The 15456-nt window shown below is 40.1% G+C and overlaps 1 protein-coding gene across 9 annotated transcripts in view; it reads left to right on the top strand.

The window, feature by feature from the left end:
• LOC108239158 (regulating synaptic membrane exocytosis protein 1) overlaps positions 1-15456 on the top strand; it is a 101905-nt gene that overhangs the window by 50918 nt on the left and 35531 nt on the right. For 7 of the 9 annotated variants that reach the window (XM_017421687.1, XM_017421686.1, XM_017421692.1 and 4 more), the window contains 6 exons: positions 997-1679; positions 4405-4445; positions 5905-6018; positions 6114-6213; positions 13063-13186; positions 14987-15004. In XM_017421687.1, the coding sequence (XP_017277176.1) occupies positions 997-1679; positions 4405-4445; positions 5905-6018; positions 6114-6213; positions 13063-13186; positions 14987-15004 (1080 nt within the window). The remainder of the gene's footprint in view (positions 1-996; positions 1680-4404; positions 4446-5904; positions 6019-6113; positions 6214-13062; positions 13187-14986; positions 15005-15456) is intronic. The other 2 variants (XM_017421689.1, XM_017421688.1) reach the window with 1 other exon arrangement.

Raw genomic sequence — 15456 nt, 5'->3', positions numbered from 1 at the left:
CCTTTGTTTTTATTGGTCTTCAGTAATATTCTAATTTTCTGATATGATGAATTTGAGATTTTCATTTGTTGTCATTTGTAATCATCAAAATTAAACGAAATAAACATTTGAAATATATGAGTTTGTATGTAATGTATGAATATAATATACAAGATTCACTTTTTAAATGGAATTACTGAAATCAATCTACTTTTTCATGATATTCTAATTTTATGACCAGCACCTGTACAGTGACAGCCGGACCGGTCCCAGCCCAGAATTCTGCGGAACACCATGGCTAACTCCGGAGGGCGCCGATGGCACATTGGGACCACGAACAAACTGAAATCTGATGGATAAATAAGACAGAACTGTACCTCTGATCCCAGTGACATTTTCCAGTCTGTGTATTAAGATGTTTTCAATATTCCACTTAGATCTAAGTACACAGATAAGGGGATCATTTGTACATTAACTTTTCCTGGATAGTCTTCACAACTTATCAGTACAATAGAACATTTAGGTTTTATCATGTGGATGCTTCTCAAAGAAACATTTTTGTCTCCAAATCAAGGGTCAGTAGGGATAAGTCTTAAAAAAATATCTTCTTGAACCAAAAACAATGATACTGCATCATTTTCAAAGGTAGTCTTTTGGGTCTGCCTTAACAAATAGTCTAAATGTGTCATCTTTTGAGCACTAATAAAGTGGTTTGCATTATTCTGAAATCTCAGTGGGTCATGGTAAGATTTTAGAGCTCATAATTATCTTAAATTTAACTTTAGTTGCCTGGTTACTTGGACAGAATTACATCTTAACTCTATATATGTGAATGTTAGCCTATTAACGTGTGAAACTGGCCTGATGATGAAGGTAAATGTTAATCATGTTATTGTGAACACGTTTAAAATCTTGGATCTTCAGAAAAGTAAAGTTATCTGCATACAGCAGAACTGATCGTTCTGGCTGATACCTGATTGTTTTCTCCTCTCTCCCCGCATGTTGATGGCCCCTCAGGAGGAATGGGCGGGGAGCAGGTCGAGGGGAGCGGCGGCCGGGTCAACCCAGGCTTCAGACCCAAGTCTCCATGGATCGGGATCTTCGGGGGGAGTCCAGGGAGCGCAGGGAAGGCCGGCAGCTGTCAAAGGTTCGGTCCCTGGAGCACGATCCCGTGGGAGGAGGTGGAGGTATGAAACGAACAGAAGAGGGGGGTTACCATCACAAGGACAACAGTGGGGCCCCCCCTCGACAAGCAGGCTCGTTGCCCCCTGCGGGCAGCGGCCTCTCTGTGCATGCTCAGGGTCGTGGCATGAGCACAGGGACAGTTGAGGTCGGGGACCCTGCTCGACCTGGACAGAGGACAGTGGGTGGGGTTGGTGGGCCACGTGAAAAAGCTGTTTCACAGCAAGCCCCGCCCCCTGAACTCAGAGAGCCTCCCGGTTCAGGGCCCAGCTCAGCTCCCGGTCAGGGACCCGGAGTCAAACGGACCAAGCGGGACAAGGCCGAGAGCATGCTGCGCAACGATTCGCTGAGTTCCGACCAATCCGAATCTTTGCGGCCGCCTCCGCCGCGGCCCTACAAGTCGAAACGAGGGCCAGGGAAGCGACAAACCAGCGTGAGCAGCTCAGAGGAGGAGGGGGGCACCACGCCGGAGTACAGCAGCTGTGAGGATGCTGAGATCGAAAGCGTCAGCGAGAGAGGTGAGAGAAAATCAGTCACCAGCTTCTGTTCGTGATGGACATCTGTTTGACCAGCTTTTCATAAATTAAATTTATCACAACCAGAGTTACTGTGCAACTTTACTTAAAGTGGATAAATTGTTTTAACTCCTGACTCTGAACATTGTAACATTAATTTCAGACTCCAATGAGTCTGAATGAGTCTCCTCTATCATCCTCACAGCTATTTTTGGTCTAATCAAGACTTCTGACCTCCTAACTGTCATGTAAAAGCTGCTCTCAGGTCAGCACAGAACAAAACCTGAGCCTACATTGTGAAGAAACTGTAACGTTTTACACTGTGATGTAAAACTCTGCTGTCAAATCAGATGGGATTTACACAGATAACTTTGATACGACTCCTTTATTCTTTTAATAGGTTTTAGTAATGTCCCAAATATTGTGTTACACAGTCTGAGCCAGGTAAAGAATGGGATTAAGTATGGTTGAAGAATCTGGATATTTTTTTGAACAACTAAATTTAACTTACCTTTTAAATGCTGATGTAACTCATGTATTTAGACTGAGGTTAAGGAGATGCTGATTTTAACCATCAACTCTGTTCCCAATAAAGTATCAGATTAGAATAACACATAATAAGGATTTTTGGATTACATAAATATTTTTAAATATCAGTTCTTATTTAGTTTTTTCAACTTTGAAATGGTCCGTTTGGAAAAGGGAAGTTTAATGAAAAAACATCACGTTTGCTCACATAAACATCTGATAACTTCAACCTTTCTTGATCTTTCTGAATAAATGAAGCCATAGTTTTCCCTACTGGTGGGTTTCGGCTTCCTGACACTTCCAGCTTGTGTTCAGTCACTACCTGAGCTCCTCAGCAGGCCGCAGAAAACAGCTCTTATGACTGATGCTACATTAAAGCTTCACATTCCCAGGAAGCTGACATTGATTAACTGCGGCTCTGTCTTTAGAGCGGAGTCTGAGCTCCAGGTGCCTGTGACATCCATCAAGTAAGTGTTTAGGATGAGGGTTCTGTTCGACCCAGTTTTAAACACGTCCTCGTGGTTGCGGGACGCTGTTTCCTTTTTTAGCTCGAGTCAGAGATCAGCTCAGCTCAGAGACTGCTGGCAGCTGAGATCCATTCAGGCATGGAAATCACTGGAAGATCAGGAAAACACACACACATACACAGATTGCATGTACACACACACGCACACACACTTACTGCCTACTCATCCTCTGTTAAAACAGCAGGAAGAAAACACCACACATGGGACGGTTGACTCATAACTTAACCCTTTTTGCAACCTTTTTTTTCTTGTAGGCACATTTTACATTTTTTATATGATTATTTAGGCACAATTTTGAAAACAGAGCTCATATTAAAAAATATTTCCTTAACCCGGTTCCTGAGGTTTATGAGCCTGTTGAGAGGAAGTGACGCCAGTGGCGTCATCGGCCATCTTCAGTCTTGAAGTTTCATCTGAACTAAGCTGTGTGTGAGTGAACCATGACGATTAAAGTTGAAGGAATGCATCTCGCCCGCTGGATTTCATACCAAACTCAGCTCTCAGAGTATGTTGGGAATGACTCTCAGCTACTACCACTCCAACTTCAGCTCAGTATCTGTAAACTCGACTGAGGTAGTCATTTCTGCGTTTGCTAAGGTTGATTAACTGTGGTGGCCATCTTGAACCGAACTGAGTCCACAAGTAGTTTTATGTCCAATGATCACTTTCTGTGAGTTTCATTCAAATTCATCCCGTAGTTCGTGAAATATTTTGCTAACAAACACAAGCAATGACTCTCAGCTACAGCTACGTCAAGTTTTAGTTTCTGCAAAAGTCACTGAGGTATAGCCATCTGTGTGTTTGCTAATATCGGTTAGCTGTTCAGCAGATTCTGAGTCACTGGATATTTTTGTTACTTATGTAGGTTTTTTCTTATTTCATCATGATATAAAATATAAAAAATATCCTGTAGATTTTTTTTTTTTTTTGCAATTTTTGTCCTGATTAGAACTTGGAGGTATCGGAGAATTGAATGAAAGTTTCTGCAGTAATGTAATTAGATTATTACAAAAGTGAGCCCCAAATTGCTTTAGGGCTTTATAGAAAAAAGTTGATGTGTGCTGGAATTTCAGCCAGTAGCTACACTGGGACCCTTCAATGTTTCTTCGGAAATGTTTCAAGTTTTTTTCCCTCGCTTCAGTTGTTCCTGTCAGTTTACATTAGAAAGATTTTGTTACATTTTAGCTACAGCTTTAATTTGATAAGTCAATGAATTGATTTCATTTTGTCACAAGAAAAATCTAGTATTTTTTATCCTTTTGTTTCTTTGACTCCCTCTTTGCATTTTCTTATTGAAGTGTTTATAGATTTTAGTTTTTAGTTACCTCACAGTAACCATCAGCTTCAAACCTTGGTTTATTCATTTTGTTCTGCAGCCTGACAAGACATTTCTGCCTTATTTCTGGATTGTATCGTCCCCATCTAATCTGTAAAGTATCCTCCTTCCTTTGGTATCAATATTGGCTGTGCTGAACACATTTCAGATTGTTGAGAAGTTTCTAATTGTAGCTCGGGTTTGAATATCCAATCAAGTGAACCGTCTCTGGTGTAAACAGATGCCTGTAAATGTGTTGGAAAGACGTCGGGGTGGCATGTGCTGTGTATACATTGTTGGAGGGGATGTGTGCGCCGCTGCAGCCTCAGTGAGTCACGTTGTCTTATTTCTGCTGCAGGGGACTGGGAGTGTCACCCACACGACCCCACCGGATGGCACGTAAGTCACTGCCTTTCTTTTTCTCGTTTTCTATACTTTCTCTCGAAAAGTTCAGGGTTTATTCGGGTGTTCGTGTGAACATACAGTGAGCGCTCTGTGTCTGTGACTCTTGTACCCTACGTCCATCTCTAGTTGCCTTTCTGCTCCTAAATTTGATCGTGACACATTTATATTCCTGAATTTGACTCCACGAGGGTGGAACGAAGGGCGTTCTGTATTCAGACCAGAGCAGAAATGAGTTTCATCACCTAGAGTTTAAAAGCAGCACAACATTGGTTATAATGAGTTAAATATTACATTTTTCCTTTGTTGTCTCATGGTTGATGGCAGTGTATTTATGCCTAGGTTGTTTGGTCTTTAATTTTGTTTTCTAAGCTGTTCCAATGAACACATCCTTCATTATATCCCTACTGGGATTACTTTTTTAATAGTGTGGGAAAAAAGTAGTGTGAAAAAAAAAAAAGAAGTTTGCACACAGTTTAACATATTTTAACACAGATCATCAATGTACATGTTAGAAAATGTTTCCGCCAGGAGGTCTTTGTACATGACAGCAGTTACTTTACTATGTAGCCTTGTTTTTGTGTACTTTCCCTCATTAAATAAATTTGGACAAAAACGTATTAATTGTCTTCTTACATTAAGCTTTAAAGTTCCCACAAAACAGCCACCTAGGAGCTGTTTTTCTTCTACAAATACATGTGTGTCCTGTGAATGCAGATGTTTGGACCACCTCTTGAATAAGCCCAGCGTGTTCTTATTGGTCAGCAATTCTGTCAATTAGCAAAAACATTTCATGGGAAAATCACATGCTCCGAAGCGAGGAAGCATCATTTGTATTTCTTTCCCATGAACTTCTAAACTTTGACGTCCCATTAAAAATGCCTATAATGTGACTTTTTGTCATTTTATTTTCAGATACAGACATCTAGATGTGTCGAACAAGACATATGCAATAAATCTAATTATAGGATTTTTATTATATAGGGACTATTTGCATCTTGAGGTCACAGATAAAGTGGATTCTGATCCATGTATCATTATCGTCTCCCTTTTCTTCTTCTCCTTGCCTTCTGTCTCCATCTCCCCCTGTCCCCTCATCCTCCTCTGTCACACCAGCCCTCTGCATATCCCTCTTCACTACATCCTTAAACCTTCTCTGTGGTTTTCCGATTTTCTTCCTTCCTATCAGCTCCGTATTTAAGATCCTTAGTCCAATATGTCCACTATCTCTCCTCTCCATCAAACCATCTCAGACTTGCCTCTTTAACTTTTTCCTGATCCATGTATGATTACTAGATTAAAAAAACAAAGTGTGGGACCAGTTTCAAAAGCTTTTAGGGAAATTGGCCTGCTGATCTTTGGTTGGTTGGAGTTCCTTTGTGTTCGTTTAAAGTTGTGTGGATATTTGTGAATATAAAATATGCCCTTATTGGGGTTATCTTTGCATCTCCTGCAGCATCCTGTAACCTGGCAACCATCCAAGGAGGGAGACCATCTGATTGGACGAATCACCCTCAGTAAGAGGAGTGCCACAATGCCCAAAGAGGCTGGAGCTCTGCTTGGGTTAAAGGTCAGGGGTCACCGTCAGATGTGAGAAGCCACCCTCCGGTGTGTGACGTTTTGTCTTTAAATTCCATCTTTCTGTGTGTGATTGTTTGTCCTCAGGTGGTGGGAGGAAGGATAACCGAGTCAGGCAGGTTAGGTGCCTTCATCACCAAAGTCAAGAAGGGGAGTCTGGCCGATGTGGTGGGACATCTTAGAGCAGGTACAGACTCAGCCATTACAGCTGGAAAAACAAATATCGAAACTGTAAAGTGTTAGTTTTTTATTTTTATTCATAGGCTCTTGTAAAATTATAATTGTTCTTCAAACAATGAGACGTGCTGTTGGACATTTGTAGTCAATTTACTGTCATTTTCAGGCCTTGTTTTTACACAATAACATTTTGGTAGCTGTAGTTATATTTAATAAAGAAGTCTTTATCAGAGATTATTCCCAACAATACTGTCCTATTCCAACTTTTCATCAAACTTCATACACTCGCTGACATAAAAGCGAAGCACCCAGATGGAGTGGTGGAAATGAAATAAATGTTGAAAGGTTATGCATCTGTATTCCATCCATTCATTCATTTTCTTTACCTGCTTCTCCTTTACGGGTCGCTGGTGCCTATCTCCACCCATTACTTTGAGAGAGGCAGGGACATCCTGGACAGGTCGCAAATCCATCACAGGGCGACTGCATTCCAATGATTACAATATCTGATCAAATATATACCGAGTTGAGGGGGCGCTAGTGAGCACCGAATGGAGTAGACGTGTTCTTTTTTGGCTCCTCACCACTTAAAAGTAATTTTTTTATTGTACATCGATTTTTACCTTATATTTCGGTAATCCCCGTGCCGTGACTAACTGTTTTGATATTGAGGATGACTAAACCCAAGACGGATAAAGGAAAGAAGCAGGATAAGGCTTCAGAAGAGACGACTGAGCAGCACGTGCTGGAGCTAGCTAAGCCAGCAGCTATCGCAACAGAAGCTGAACCGGCATGTGAGCATGATGCGGGGTCCTCTACCATCCTTGCTGCAATAAATAATATGAGCAAGACAATGAATGATCGATTCAACGATCTTGAAGCAACCCTAGCTTCAACCCAGGCATCCTTATCGAATCTCGTCGACCGGATTAAGGAGGTGGAGGATGCTACATCCAATCACGAGGGCCGCATTTCCAAGCTGGAGGAGACCTGCGCCAGGATGCGGGCAGTGAACGAAGCGCTTCTAGTGAAAATTACCGATTTGGAGGCCCGTTCCAGGCGGCAGAACATTAAAATCATCGGGTTGCCAGAAAAGATCGAGGGTGGACGTCCGAGAGAGTTTCTGATGAAGTTCATTCCGGAACTGCTTGGTGCAGAGCATTTTCACTCGCCGCTGGAGGTGGACCGGGCGCATCGGCTGGGAAGCAGGCTGCCTGGTGACGCTGGGCGGCCGCGCGCAATGATAGCAAGAATTCACTACTTCCACGTGAAGGAGACGATTCTGCAACTGGCCCGTCAACAGTTCCCCCTCCGTCACAAGGATAAGCCGATTTACATCTTCCCTGATTACCCGGCGGAGGTGATGAGGCAGCGGCAAGCTTTCGACGGTGTGAAGAAGCGGCTGCGGGATGCTGGAGCGAGGTGCGGCGTCCTGTACCCAGCGCGTTTACGTGTCACCATCGGCTCTACAGATAAGACGTTCTCCTCTCCGCAGGATGCAGAGGTTTTTGCAGAAACTTTACAGAGTCACTGAGCATTTAGAAGTTAAATCACTGTGCTATGTGCTTTTTGCCTCGGGTTATTGGGGACCGGAATTACTTTTATAACAGCTTGATGTTTGTACTATAATCTAAGTTTGTTAAATTTGAGTGGTTAAAGGAGCCTTTTAGTGGAGCCTGTTCGGTATTTGTATGGCCCGTTCGGCCCGGCTGCCTCTATCTGGCTATGTGGGGCTTTTATTCTCGCTTTGTTTGGGAAAGTGGGATGGGGGGTGGGAGGTAATTTTTTGCTGGTTCTTTTTGTTTAAAAATACATTTTGTGTGGTTCAATACATTGTCAGGCTAACACATGATTGCACTGAAGCCATTCTGTTAAGAAATCTCTGTGTGTCCTAACACATCATTACAAGGCGGTGGCATAACTTTTACCAGCTGGAATGTCAGGGGTTTGGGGACTGTCCTAAAGAGGGCTAAGGTATTTTCCCACTTAAAGAGCTTATCAGCGGACATTATATATCTTCAAGAAACACACATAAGACCAGGCAGGGAGGGGTTACTGAGATGCAGTTGGACAAATCAAATTTTTCAGTCCACCTTTTCAGGTAAAGCTCGAGGGGTGGCAATTCTGATTCGTAGAACAGTTCCATTTAAACACATTTCTACAGTGACTGACCCAAATGGCAGATTTATATTGGTAACAGGCTATTTATATTCTTTTCATGTCACGCTTCTTAATGTATACGGCCCAAATTTTGATGACCCAGGCTTCTTTAGAAAAGTATTCAACTTGGTTCCTGATCTAGCTGATACGCATCTAATTTTGGGAGGGGATTTCAACTGTGTGCCTGATACTTACCTGGATAGGTCAGCTCGAACAAAACAGCCACCCTCCTCCTCCTCTGCGGTTTTGAACACCCTCATGACTTCAACAAATCTGGTTGATGTTTGGAGACTGCAGCATCCGGTGGAGAGGGATTATTCCTTTTTTTCTAATATGCATAAGTCCTATTCAAGAATAGATTATTTTCTACTCGACTCTAAATTAATATCTAATGTAGTATCTTCCAAATACCATACGCTTTTAATCTCGGACCACTCTCCAGTTTCACTGACTCTCGATCTTAACCACAAGAAACAGCAATATTTCTGGCGCTTTCACCAATCCCTGCTTTCGGAGGAGACATTCTGTAAATTCATAGATAATAAAATTTCTGAATTCATAGACACTAATGATACAAAAGATGTTACAGATTCTACTTTATGGGAAACTTTTAAAGTTGTGATCAGAGGCCATATTATCTCTTTTGAAAAGTTCCTGAAAAACGAAAGACGGAAACGCCTCTCAGAAATTGAGACTGAATTAGCACGCTTAGAATCTGACTACAAGTCCTCTTCCAACTCTTCGACTTACCAAAACATTTTTGTACTAAAATATGAATATAACACTATTCTGTCCAGGCAGGTGCTTGATCAGCTGTTTAAAATCAAGCAGAAGCACTTTGAGCTGAGTGATAAGCCCCATAAATTGTTGGCTCGTCAGCTGCGGGGCTTACAGGCCAACAGGGCAATACATAAAATTAAGTCTAGGGCAGGAAAAATTATAGTTGAACCAAGAAATATAAATGACTCATTTAAGGAATATTATGAACAACTATACATGTCAAAAGCAAAAGGAAATATCTCAAACTGGCTCAAAGATTTAAATCTCCCGAAAATGAGTGATGCCGCGCAAGAAGCCCTTAATGCAGATATTGCGGAGGAAGAGATCCTTGATGTCATTAAATCATTTCCCACTGCCAAGGCCCCAGGACCAGATGGTTTTGGAATTGAGGTCTATAAGAGATATGCCCAGAAGATTGCTCCCCTCCTCCGGAGGATGTTCGTTCACTCTCTTGATTCAGGGAAATTTCCCCCTACTATGTATGAAGCTAATATAACACTGCTACATAAAGAAGGTAGGGACGAGACAGAGCTTTCATCATATCGTCCTATTTCATTATTGAATTCTGACATTAAGATATTCGCTAAAGTACTGGCAAATAGGCTAAATAAACATATCTCTTCTATTGTTCACCCGGACCAAACGGGCTTTGTCCCTAAAAGGTTTTCATTTTTTAATATCAGACGGTTAATGAACATTATGTATCATGAATATGACACTAAGTTTAAGGGAGCTGTTCTTTGCCTGGATGCTGAAAAGGCATTTGACCAATTGGAATGGCCTTACATCCTGACTGTACTTGAGGAGTTTGGATTTGGCAGTAAATTTGTGTCTTGGATTAAAACAATGTACGCTCAACCATCTGCATCTGTCCTCACAAACCAGGACAAGTCAGAGCCCTTTTTACTACACCGGGGAACTCGTCAGGGTTGCCCTCTTAGTCCTCTGCTTTTTGTGGTTGCTCTGGAACCCCTCGCCATCAGTATTAGAAAACACTCTCTAATCAAACCAATTCAACTGGGAAACATTGACCATCACATTTCACTGTATGCTGATGATGTTGCTGTTTTTGTATCACATCCTGAGCAGTCAGTGCCAATTCTCCTAGACCTTATTCAGTCATTTGGTGAAATTTCAGGTTATACTATTAACTGGCAGAAAAGTGAATTTATGTCATTAGGTGAAAGCCTTACTTCTGAATTCCTAGATAAGCTTTTATTTAAGATAACTGACAAACTGAAATATCTTGGAGTTATTTTGCCTAAAGACCCCAAACATATTTTCAAATTTAACTTTTTGGAAAAAGTGGATAATCTTAGGAAAGATGTTGATAAATGGAGAACACTCCCACTCTCAATGATGGGCCGCATAAATGCTATCAAAATGGTGTCCTTGCCTAAATTTTTATATCTTTTTCAGGGTCTGCCTATTTTTTTGACAAAGGCCTTTTTTAAATCATTGGACTCAATAATTTTGCCTTTTGTCTGGGGCTTTAAAGCTCATAGAATATCAAAAACTCACTTACACAAACCAAGAGAGATGGGGGGATTAGGATTACCCTGCTTTCAGCACTATTATTGGGCAGCAAATGCAAGGGCCTTGGTATACTGGCAGGAAGGTGATGCTCAAGAACTATCCACAAATTCTCCCCCTTGGGTGGCTATTGAAAGAAGTAGTGTCATAAATAGTTCTCTCTCGGCACTTCTTTTCTCAGCACCAACATCTCCTACAAATAGTGGAATAAATAATTTGATTGTTTTAAATTGTTTGAAAATATGGAAACAAATTAGGGCATACTGTAGCCTACCTGAGACCTCAGTTCACGCCCCAATTTACCATAACCATGCTTTTCTCCCATCAATATCCGATACATCATTTAAAAATTGGAGACTAAAAGGCCTAATTACACTGAAAGATTTGTATATTAACAAAAAATTTGCTTCTTTTGCAATGTTGAAGGACTGTTTCTCTCTTCCGGATGCAGATTTTTTCAGATATTTGCAAATCAGAAATTATGTTCGCATTAACATCCCGAACTTTGTATCCCAACCAGAAGAAAATAAGATATATAAAATGCTGTTGGGCTCTCCAGTATCAAAAAAAATAACTTCAAGCTTTGTGGATGTCTTTGCAGAGCGAATGAATTTTGTCACAGGCTCCTTGATGGCCGCATGGGAGGAGGAGCTGGGTATACAGATTGGGAGTGAGGTCTGGGAGGAGGGTCTTGGGAGGATCCGGTCATGTTCTATTAATGTAAGGCACCAGTTAATTCAATTCAAGGTGTTTCATAGACTCCACTATTCTAAAATGAAATTGCACAGAATATTCCCCTCAATATCTCCAAAATGTGATAAATGTAGGTCAGCTGATGGCTCCCTGTCACATCTGTTCTGGTCATGCCCCAAACTCTTTCAATATTGGTGTGACATTTTCAAATTGTTTTCTAAAGTGTATAAGTGCACATTGGATCCTGACCCCCAGATTGCATTGTTTGGATATTCTCCCTCACTTAGGAACCGCAGCATTTCTATGCAAACAACTGTGATGTATGGAATGGTAGTGGCTAAGAAAGTAATATTAAGATTGTGGAAAACTGACAAGGCTCCTCAGTTTAAAATGTGGTTAAGCGATTTCACTGAGATTCTCCACTTGGAGAAACTGCGGTATGATGTTGTGGGCTCCACTAATAAGTTCTGTAATATCTGGCAGCCGTTTTTGGATCATCTTTCGCAGTCTGAGACTGAGCCCCAAGCTCACACAGTCTCTTAGTTTGCCACCTGTGCCTTGTTAGACAGGTAGTACCATCCTAAAGTGCAAATGGTAATCAGTGCAGTGTAGCCAGTTATTTAGATAATTGCTCTGACTTGTTTCTACTTTATTCTATTTATTTTTATTTTATTTTATTTTATTTTTGCTTGTTTTGTTGCGTTTTTATTTTGATTGTCATTTTGGTAAGTTTTCTTTCTTCTTATACAGCAATTTGTTAAATATGTATATGCTTCATACTCTTCTGTATGATTTTTGTATGCTGTATTTTGAAAACCCAATAAATATATATATAAAAATATATATATAAAAAAAAATATATATATATATATATATATATATATATATATATATATATATATATATATATACCGAGTTGACAGTATGGACACACCGCTGGCCCATGGTAGGGAAAAGAATGCGATCTTTGATTAGCAATACCTCAACCTGATACGTGTTAACCACTCTTGTTAGAAGGCTGTACAAGCGCACTGTCAAAAGAGGGGTAAAACATAGATGTCACTGATGTATCCCCGTGTCTTCAGGGTCTGTTGAATCATTACCAGTGGTGATCTGAAGTCAGATCCTAAGGCTCTTCACGTCAAGATGTTTGAAGTAACACTGTTGTATCTCTCCACAACATTGGCAGTTTTGGTCCTCTTCCTTCAGCGCCACCATACGCACACATGATGATCATTCGTAGTAATGCTGAACCAAGAGTTATCCCTGAACATGATATGACATAGAGGGTTGTAAGGAGTCCAATAGCTGACCTTCACTTACTGTTTAGACTGACTGTCAGACTCTCTGGCAACTACCTGATAACACTACTGTTTCACTTATGCCCTGTGGTGCCTGTTCCAGACATTCCAGCCCCTTGTGAATCAAACCATTTACAAACCCAACACAGGTCTGTATGTGGACCAGATTACATCTAAATAGGACCATTCCTTCTGGGTGCTGAATGTGTTTGTCGGTGGTTCTATGTGCTACTTTTTTCCATTTTTATTTGAGTTTTTTTTATTAATATTATTTGTTTTAGAAAATAAATGGTAATAATTCCTTCTGGACCCATCTCCCATCCTGTGAGGTGAACGCAGAATTTGGCCGTGTAAAAACTGTATGCGTTCTGTGCATGAACGTCTGTTTCCAGGTGATGAAGTTTTGCAGTGGAATGGGAAGTTGTTACCAGGAGCGACGATGAAGGAAGTTTATAACATCATCCTGGAATCTCAGTCCGAGCCTCAGGTGGAGCTGGTGGTGTCCAGGCCTATTGGGTGAGTCAGGAAGGAAACACAGCCGCTACACTGCCATGATACATGTCTAACTCTGATATGACCAGCCACATTTGATCAGCTGAATTTAAGTTTTTATCCTTAAAAAAAAAAAAACAAGAAATCTGGATAGATATTTGAATTCTGAGAGCTACACTGCAGCTGTAGTTAAAATCCTAAAACAGCCAATCTTCACATGCTGCTGAAGTTTAACTGTATTGATTTATCTCATGTGTTCCCTTTATAATAAGCATTAATCTTATTTGGAAGATAAAATACAGGTGAACTATTACTGTCCAAATAAAACAATGTCTTGTAAAACAAACACACATCAGAACATTATACCAGGTCTGTTCATTAAAAGTTACACATTACTTCCTTTTACACTTTGAGGAAAAATGATCAAATGATCCTGTGAGTTTCCTGTTAGGTATCTGACAGTGGTGATTTCTGTAGATTTATATGAGGAAAAAAAGCTGTTTTTATCTTTCACTCAGATGCCTAAATTGATTCCAGGGCTCAGTTTTGTTTATAAGCAAACTTTCTTTCCCATCATTTCACTTAGTGTGAATTATACAGAAAAAAACATAAGAAAATCTCAATATTTGCTGATTGTTCTCAGTATTAGAAAACTGACCTGCTCTTATTGTGAGTACTTCATATTACCAAAATACTTTGTTTTACATTGTTTTGGCAGCAGCTATAAGTGAATTAAGCATTAAGAGTGTCAGTGTCATTTTAGGCTTTTAATATGTGAAACCCGTCAAATCATGTGCTTAATGAACTCAAAAAATGGCCTTAAAATCCATAAAAAATGTAACAAATTGCTCAATGAAATAATAATATGTAACTATAGGTTGTAATTATCCTCTCTTGGACAAACATCTTGGAGATAACTGTAACATTCACAACCAAAAACAGCGTTATCAGTAGAACTATTAAAAAAATTGCTAAAAAAACAACAATAAGTAAAAAATAGTTACAAGTGGCATGAAAACATTTCCATTCTGTACATGTGTCACTGTTAACATTTCCACTTTCAAACTCTGAAGTTCTCAGTAATAAAAGCTTCATCAAACTGGGGGATAAATGAGAAAAACATCAGATTTATTCACTCTGATTAATCTCACACAAAGCTGTTGCTCATTGTTCATGTTAGATTTCTAAGGGTGCCAATCCATAAGCACTGAAACGCCCTTGTTACCCGTTATTCCTCCATTTTGTTATATTTGGTTCACTATTCCTCTCACAATACAATACATTGAAACATCTGTCTCATTTAGGAGCTGTGTGCTATGACTTTTTGTAGTAGTAAATCATGAGGCGGAAATTAAATTGGCAAAAACCGAAAGCATTTTGACAGGAATTTCTTCAGCACATCATAATTTTCACACAGTGACTGCTTATTTGAGTCTCACTTTCTACTCATTAAGTGTGCTGTCATGGGTTGACACAGGTGCGTGGTTACCATGGTGATCCTAACGAGCCGTTTGCAGCAGCTTTAACATCTCTTTACACATCTTATACAGTTTTTACACCCAAAACATCTGCATTTCTGTCAGCTCGGATTATTGCAAGACGTAGTCCCTAACAGCGGTTGGACTTTAGAGGAGAAAGTTGATGAATGTAGGAATTTTTGACAGCTGCTGCATTGGCATCCTTAAAAAAAACATCTTCAGAGATTTTGTAGTTGTGTTCATTATGGTCCAAACTCAGTCCTGAAGATGTTAGAGTTCAACTCGTACACTAATTGCTGAAAAAAAAAGATTGAATGTAATCGTTTCTCTCCAAACACTGACGAAGGGTGTATAGAAAATATCAGTAAGTATTCTGTTCTTTATTTGTTTTATGTAATTATTTGATTAAAACCCTGTAATCCTCTCACACTCACTGAAGCTTATTTTCTTCACTGGTGTCATTTTGGATGAATTAATGGTTTTCTACAATTTTATTCATTATTGGGCTGCAGATTGATGAAAACACGTTTTTGTTAAAACAGCCACGTTGTGACGATCAGATTGAACTTGACGAGATCCAAAATGGCCCCAAAGAAACATCCATCATTTTAAAACGCTTTTCACAAGCTTTTCAGCTGCCTGCGCAGGAAAATCTAAGGGCCCTTAAGTCATTCACAGCATCGACATTATCTCTGTAAAGTCAGTTCTTCAAGTTGGAACTTTGGCACTTATAAATCAGTCTATTTTACTGAAATTGCGTGTTTTCAATTTTTGATTTTGAATTGAGTTTAAAGGCAACACATTGTCCATGAAACA

The sequence above is a fragment of the Kryptolebias marmoratus genome, linkage group LG22 (assembly GCF_001649575.2).
Source record: "Kryptolebias marmoratus isolate JLee-2015 linkage group LG22, ASM164957v2, whole genome shotgun sequence".
Taxonomy (NCBI): Eukaryota; Metazoa; Chordata; class Actinopteri; order Cyprinodontiformes; family Rivulidae; genus Kryptolebias; species Kryptolebias marmoratus.
Note: the sequence above shows the minus strand (reverse complement) of the source record. Positions and strands in the feature narration are given on the sequence as shown.